The following is an 8854-nucleotide window of genomic DNA, read 5'->3' on the forward strand; positions in this document are numbered from 1 at the left end:
AAGAATATTCTTATACTCCTGATCATCCTTTACAATGTTGGCAAATCTCATTCCGCTAATATTATCTTAAAGTGCAAAATCATCTTTAATATTCAGTTGATAATTGTCGAGAGCTTAATTAAGGGTTAAATCCAAGGTCACAGCATTTCACTTTAGGCACGTGTTTCATTTATGCCGCGTGATAATTATTAACAAATGCTAATTGTCAATCTCTTTGTGGTCTTTGCGGCTCTCGTACTGAAAGACCTGAGGAACTTTTCAGCGGTGGAGTAGATGGCTTGAGGTCTGGTCATCTAAAAGACCTGACATCTCCCATTACCGCTGAAGCTAGACGGAGATTATTACGCTCAATCATTGACCTGTGCAACCGTTTTATCTCCGGCTGTTTTCCTGATTTTTGACGCGGAATTTTCTTCTCTGCCAGCTTTACTGCCCTTGAAAAAAAACAACGGTGTAAGACCCATCGCCGTAGGAAATATTTTCCGGAAGCCCTCTGCTATTTGTCATGCTATTGTCTCCTGTTTTTTCACAAAGTTTTTACCATCGCAAATTGCTGCAAAGAGACTGTTCATTTGATTCAGGAATTAATGGAATTTCTCAAGCCGTTATCATAGTTAAGCTGGACGTTTTGGACGCCTTCAATTCTATCAGACGTAATCACTTACTAAAGTGCTACCGCGAAATGGTTCCTTTCGCATACCCTCTTGTGCATCTGTCATAGACAACCCAAGAATCCTTATGTTCTACGATGTTCCCATTTCCTTGTCGACTAAGGCCACCAGGGTAATCTCCTGCTTGTCCTAATTTGATTATCTGAAATCAAGCTAAATGTATTGACGTAAAAACACATTTTGCGAAAATCTATACCATTTCGCTATAAACAAATTTTCGAAAGAAGTGGAAAACACTTTATTGCTCTCTGGTTTAACATTAATCTTGTCCAAATGAACGTTTTCAAATAGACGTAATAGATCTGAAAAGATTTTCAACACTAAACGAAAATTTCAAATGGATTTTAACGGTCATTGACATTTATAGTAGGTTGGTTTCTTAAAATTTTTTTTATAGATTTGCACGACCACTCTATAATAAGTCTGGTAAAGAAGTGTGTCAAAACTTGAGATCTTTGTTTCGCCTAAATGGACCATGCAAATTTCTTCAATCAGACAATGGGTCTGAATTCAAAAATCAAAAAATAACACAACTATGCGTTGATTTTAACATCAAACAAATCCACGGAAGGCCCAATAATCCTCGGGCTCAAGGAATTGTCGAAAGATTCAATCAAACGATAACCAGGAAGTTGTCAAAAATGATGGACAACAGTGAAAAAAAGTGGGTTGATAAATTAGAAAATGCTGTGTACAGTTATAACATATCTGTCATTCATTTTCTAACGAAAGTCCTTTCGAAAGATATCGAGGAATAAAGGGAATAAATTCAATAATCCATGGTTATACATATATCTTAGATAATTTAAGTGATGAGTGTGTGACTTTGGAAGAAATGGATGATTTGTTCTATTGTTCGACTCCAGAATCTTTGATTTAAAATATATATTTAGATTATTCCCAGTCAGACAATTTGTTGCCAACTGCGAAGAGATTCAATTTTGAAATTAACCCAATTGGTTTTATGAAGTTAAAATTACATTAATTGAAGTTAATCTTAATTCAAGGTCAAAGTAACAGGGTGCCCATAGGTATCGCTTGGCCCATGTGACATTAAGGTTCAATATAATTTTTTTCGATTTAAACCAAATCACCAATTACGGAATTTCTTTTTCGAATGTTTATAGATTAGATATAAACAGGAAGTAATTCCAAAGTATTTAATTGGAATCGATTAGCTATGGTCAACTAAATTATCTAATTAAGTCCAGATCGTCAATGATTTTCCTCCCTTCTTTTGAAGAAAAGTTTGCCACAAACTTCCTTTGCTTCTCCATTGCTGTGTTAAGGTTTTTGACAGCTGTATGTCTTGTCAGCATTGCAGCTCTGCCTTGATTAGCGACAGAGGCGTACTTTCGTCGTCTACATACATTCCTTGTTTGTGTTTAATGAGCATACTCGCCAGCGTCCTCTTTAGCACAAACAACAGAAAGTAATTAAAACTAATTCAATTTAGGCTAACAGCGTTTATCGATTTCTAGTTTAGAATTAATATATAACGCATTTTAGATAAAATATCAAGATTACCTGAGATATGTTTCAAAATAATTTACTTTTTGAGGCGCGACATTGAATGACAGGGAAAGGAAGGACAGACTGAGAATGGATTGGTCGATGTTTGAAACAAAAATACAAAATACAATATTAATTATAACAAAGCAATTTTCAAAATTAATACATAATTTTATACAAAAACAAATAAACATGAAATATCCAAATTACCTGAGATATGTCCCAAAATAATTTACTTTTTAGGAGCGACATTATATGACAGGGAAAAAATGAACAGACTGTTAGTGGATTGGTCGATCTTTGAAACAGAAATACAAAATATCAAAATATTTACAAAATACAACATTAATTATAACAAAAAAATTTCAATTTTCAAAATTCATACACAATTTTATACAAAAACAAATTAACATGAAATATCAAAATTACGTGAGATATGTTCCAAAATAATCTCCTTTTTGAGGCGCGACATTATATGACATGGAAAGGATGGACAGACTGTGAGTAAATTGGTCGATGTTTGAAACGGACCCTACTCCAGCGCATTGCCTCATTAATCGGAAGGGTTACCGGCAACCCGTGTGAGCACCGGTATTTAATCGAAAGAATATCTATAGCAATAGTCAGAGGCAATACTCTGGCTATCTGCCAATGACTATTTCTCTTTTGGTTTACATAAATAAAATCCTTTTGAGGAAAAATACAATATTAATGATAACAAAACAATTTTTAAAATAACAAAACAATTTTTGTAAACAAAAGACAATTGATTCCATATAAAAGACTTATCAGCACCCAATATTATTTTAAGCCTAAGAAAATGTCAAACGTAAATTATTTTTGTTCATAAATTACATAATCAAAATTAATAAAAATTATTTTCATAACACTATTCTACACTACGACCACGTGACCGGTAGATATCAAGGTTGGCAACGTGAATGGATTGGTCTATATTTGAAACGGAAATGCAAAATATTTACAAAATACAACATTAATTATAACAAAACAATTTTCAAAATAACAAAACAATTTTCAAAATAACAAAACAATTTTCAAAATAACAAAACAATTTTCAAAATAACAAAACAATTTTCAAAATAACAAAACAATTTTCAAAATAACAAAACAATTTTCAAAATAACAAAACAATTTTCAAAAAAACAAAACAATTTTCAAAATAACAAAACAATTTTCAAAATAACAAAACAATTTTCAAATCGCCTAACAAAAATTCGAGTGCGTTGGGATGCGAAGTCAGGACCGCTTGCGCAACATCAACAACCCAGATGTCTCCTTTATAATACAACAAATTGTAAGCATTCAAATCGGCATGTACAAGCTGACACTTCTTATACAAATTCTCCATCAACTGGCCCGTTTTTTCGTAGGCCAATGACAATTTCCGTGGGGTTAAAGTAACAAATTTCAATGTAGGAGCAGCCATGTAATTATTTCCCACCAAAGACATTAAAAGCACATGTTTTTTTACACAAATAGGCCTCGGACACAAAATACCGCTGGCATGTATTTTTAAATCATGAACGAAAGACTAAACCTTTTCAAATTCATAAATTCCTTGTATGCCCAAAGAGTTACAAACTTGGTTTTTTTCCGTGATGTGACTTTACTACTGCGTAATGAATTCGAGGATCAAAGTGAAGGAAAATGTCTCTCCCTTTGTAGTCAGAGTGAGCCGTCATAAAAATAAATCTTGGAACTCGAATCCTCCTCCTCAATTTTATAATATTTATCTTGACAAAATAGATTTTGAAATAGAATTCAAATATTATTTTGAATTTTTTTCCAAGTCCAAAAGTATAACCACCTAGACTCGGTAACACCCAAGGCCTGAGACATAATAATTTATAAAAATAATATAACAATAATTAAATTCGTATTCAGTTTATAAAAAGTCTAGAAATAGAAAAAATATAACAATAATGATTAAAATTTGGTAGAAATTGATCATTTTAGATTTTAGGGCGCTAAAATACCAGATCGCCAAATCCGTGAACAAATAAATAAATGTTTGTCGTAAGAATATAAAGAATAGAACTTTCTATCAAAAATAAGGTGAAATTCAATGAATAAAGATAAATTAGAAGATTTCAAATAAGCGATATAAACATATTGAAAGAATAAACTCGCAAATATTACAAGATGATGAAATTTCAGATAATTTATTAATTAAAAGAAACTACATCGCAAAATATTCCTTCTAATCCAATTAAATAAAAAATTAAAGATAGACCATATAATGTAACAGGACAACAAGGTATGTCAAATGAGTGCTCACACGTGCCACAATTTATTAGGTTTTCTATTAATAATTGGGTAACTAAAAATTAAGATAATTTTAATTAAAACACAATTCTACTTAGTAGCTTATAAACAGTGTAAATACCAGAGGGGATATCTCAATGATGGTCCAGATATCTGAAATGAAGACTGCGATAATAATACAGTCCTCCCTCTATTGCTCGCCATTTTTGGGACCAAACCAAAATTGGCGACTAAGAGAATTTGGCGAGTAAGAGAAATAATCAATATCCTATTTTCTATCAACAAAAAATTTCTATAATTTTTAACTATCTAAACATTTAAATAAATAGCCGAAACATTTATTTAAAAAACCAAAATTTTAAGTATAGTAATCATTTATAGTTTTTTGTATGATCTTTTCTCTATATTTTTTTGCATTTTAAATAAACTTTCTAGCATATTCACATCAAAATTATCGTCATGTGAAAAATATTTTTTGAGGTCCGAAATACATTTTATCGCATCTCGATGTGTAATACAGTTGTTTCTTTCACAATCTTCAGTAATTGAACTGTCTAAAATTGCATTTTCATCGTTATTTTCATAGTTATTGTTTTGAACAAATTCATGAAGTTCGTCATTTTCAGAGTACGTAAAGTCTATAAACTCCTCCTCTTTTATGGGATCTGTGATCATTAATTTTTCTATAATTTGTTCGAAATTTTTTATTTTATGGTCTCCCATAATAGGTTCTTCAATTCTGTTTTCCCATTTGGCGTGCTGAAAACATTTTGATATTGTATCCACTGACACATCTTTCCAGGCTAGATAAGAAAATAAGACTGCATCTTTCAGGGTTAATTTTTTATAGCATTCAATAGTTGCGTCACCGTAGTTTATTTGTTCAATTATATGTTTAAATTTAAATTTGTTGAAATGAGATTCGAATGATCTAATGATTCCTTGATCCATCGGTTGAAGCACAGTAGTCGTGTTTTTTGGTAAATATAAAACTTCTATCATACTTAATTCGATTGTTATTCTATGCGAAGGACAATGGTCTACAACCAAAAGTATCTTTTTTTGTTTTTGTTTGAGAGTCTTGTTCCAATTATACAACCATTCGTTAAATATTTCCATGTTCATCCAAAGTCTTCGATTTGGTCTTTGAACTCAACCGCAGTATATCCCAATTCACCATGAAAAATTCTTAGTTTTACATTGTGCCTTTTTTTGAACTTTTCAAGCCATCCTTTACTGGCTTTAAATTCGAAGAGACCGTTTAACGCAACAATTTCAGTTGCTTTCGACAAAATTATCTCATCATTGAGGCAAACTCCAATAGATTCCATGTAATCTATCCAGGCAATGATTTCAGAATCAATTGCTGAATATCTAAGTTTCGAAAAACGAGAACTTCTCCCATAAATTGGATTAATTCCAAGAATCTTCTGTTTGTTCAATTTAAGATCGTTAATTGCACGTCTCGAAATTGATTTTTTGAAACACGACGAAAAAATTTCTGAAACACGCCTTAGACTTAGAGAAGAATTATCAATAAGATAATTTATAATTTCTCTTTTTTGATCATAAGATAATCTTGAGCACTTCCTCATGTTACAAAAAAAACACCCGGTATAAATATTTGAAAAAATTATTTTTTTTAATAATAAATTTTAATTTTTTAATACTAAAACGTGGCGAGTAAGAGAATTTGGCGAGCAATGGAATTTCCTTAGTAAAAATGGCATTTTTTCCAAAAAAGTGGCGAGTTATAGAAATGGCGAGCAATAGAATTGGCGAGCAATAGAGGGTAAACTGTATTTATTTCTGTTTCATAGAGAATCGACAATTAATTGGCAAGGAGATTGTATTTCTGAAATATCCACGTGCCAAATTTGTTTAACAAAAAATCTATGTCACAGTCCAGGGCTGCGAGGTTTTGAAAATATTAATAAATTAAAAAAAAATTACATTTCTGAAATTCTTTTGTTGATCTCTTCAATAAATATCTGAAATTATTAATTTTTTCTTAATTATTTCAGAGATTGTGATTTCAGGAAAACCAACATATCACCAAAATCATTGATTAAACGTAGCGTTTTTTTAGTTGAAAGAGTGGAATCTGTTATTTAGTATTTAATTAGCGAAAAAGTATTTAATTAGTTTTTTGATTCTATTTAAAAATTCACGGAAAATGGTTAACCAAACTAATTTTTGAGACGAAATTTATTAAAAATATTAATTAAAATTTATAATATTAAACTTATAAGACTAAACTAACCGACAGCCCTAGGGCAGATCTTTCAGCTTGCTACTAGACCCTATACCCTTGGTATTTTTAATACCCTAACTTTCTAGAGGTATTTTTCCAAAACATTCTCTTAGACTCAAAAAAATAAAAATCAAAAAATTAAAGAAATTTAAGTTATTACAACTTTTTTACGCGGCTTATATGAACGGTGTATTCTATTTCTTCATCATCAAGAATGGTGATCATCTCTCCGTCAGTGTTTGTTACTTTATATTTTTTTGTTGAAACTTGGTCGTACAGCGGATATTTTCTATTACCCACGTTTGCGTCCTCATCGTGACGTATTAAAACATGAGATGATTTAAATAAAATAAATGGGCATCTCCTGCTTTACATTTCTATCATTCGAAAATAACCAGCCATTATTTAATAATTAGTGTTGTGGTAATCACCGGCGACGCGTACAGTGATCGTCGTCCATATGACGTCCTGATAGACAAAATAGGAAATCTGCCCAACCTCCTAGTCAAATCCTCAATGAAGGGGGAACTGGTGTACTACTACAGTAAACTGGCACAAAGTACCCCCGCCCTTATAAGACACAGGACCCAGTTTTGTGTTATTCGAGCACTCCGAATTCCCCACATGGACATTCGCGAAATCCCTGACTGGGCATTCCTGTGCCTCCGTCGCTAAGAATTTCCGCAAAATAGTGGACGGGTTAGAGGAGGCCTACACCTGTCTCCGTCACGGAAAACAGGACGTGGTCAAACTGGCGGGGACTGTGTTCAATCTGCAGGACTTCACTGTGGAGGTTGACTGCGTGTCCGTCCAGGAAGGGTACCGAGGAACACTTGTCCGAACAATCTACGAGCCATGCGACAGTGTGGGCATGTCGAGGACACTTCTCGCTGAGTTTCTTCAAGATTCCATCGACATCTCTACCGAGGACGTGGAGTACTGTGCCGGTGGGAAGGGGACTAAGGTGGGCATCCTTGTTTGTTGTAGGTGTTTGTAATGAGGGCTGTGTTGATGGGACAGGTGGAGGATTCGGGAAAGTGGAAGACGAGAGATGAATTATCTGTGCAGATGAGTCAATCATATTGGACTTGTGTCGGGGATTGTGTCATTGATGTGTGATGGACTAATAATATCATTTTTTGTTCTTATTTTTTTGTCTATAAGAATACTTTCTGGCATGATTATCCTCACTTGTCTGAAGTTGATTGGATAGTCAGAATATTATCTATCTTCTGTAGGTTCGTGCATTGTACAACACAATTAGTCAGTTCTTTAGACAGGTTGTTTGGGAAAATACTAAATATGTATTTACATTTGAAAACAATTTATCGAGTTAACAAAATAGAGGATTTGCTGACAAATATTTTTACTATTAAAAGATCTATTATTCCAAAATTTTGTGCTCATTATATGACGTGTATTCAAATTCAAACGCATTTTTTAAGCGGGAGCTCCGAGAGAGGTGAATATATTTTTAACGTACTTAATATTTATTCAAAATTTTGCTTTCTATTAGCAACTAATTCGAAGCAAGCATTTATAATTTGCTCTTTTTTAAGATTTATTGTATAATTTTGGATTCATCCAATATTCCAATCAGACAACGGTTAAGAATTCATAAATAAAACAGTTACTTTATTATACAAAGAATTCATCATTTTTGAGAAGTTTAGCCGTCCAGACCAGACCCAATCACAGAGTCAAATTGAAGGTGCCACTAAACGTCAGCAGGTTGGTTACAAAAAAATTTTATGATAGAAAATCAAGAATGGTCTACGAGCCTTGATTCATTTGTCTATACATGTAATATAAGTATTCATTCACTAACAAAAAGTCATCGTTACTATATTTTACCTTACAAAGATTAAAATACATTATGCGGAATTAAAGTGACTTTATGTCGCGAGCGCTGCGAAGCGACCGAGCGCAGCGAGCGATTACCAATTTCTAGATGCGATCAATCAACAAATTCATAAATTGAAAATACCCTTGGTATTTGGTTTAATATTTCGATTACAAAATTAAAAATCGATGCCAAGCAGAATGTGCTTTAAAACCGATTTCATAAATAAAAATAATATTTTCAATTTATAATGATATTTTAGAATATGAGAAAAATCTAAATGCTTCA

At 32.4% G+C, this 8854-nt stretch overlaps 1 protein-coding gene across 1 annotated transcript; it reads right to left on the reverse strand.

Annotated features, from left to right (window-relative positions):
- Nucleotides 1–5590: 5590 nt before the first annotated feature.
- Nucleotides 5591–6064, reverse strand: LOC115229037 (major centromere autoantigen B-like). The gene has a single exon (XM_029799465.1). The coding sequence runs from the start codon at nucleotides 6062–6064 to the stop codon at nucleotides 5591–5593; it is 474 nt and encodes a 157-aa protein (XP_029655325.1).
- Between the last annotated feature and the right edge of the window lie 2790 nt (nucleotides 6065–8854).

The sequence above is a fragment of the Octopus sinensis genome, unplaced genomic scaffold (genome assembly GCF_006345805.1).
Source record: "Octopus sinensis unplaced genomic scaffold, ASM634580v1 Contig11651, whole genome shotgun sequence".
NCBI lineage: Eukaryota > Metazoa > Mollusca > Cephalopoda > Octopoda > Octopodidae > Octopus > Octopus sinensis.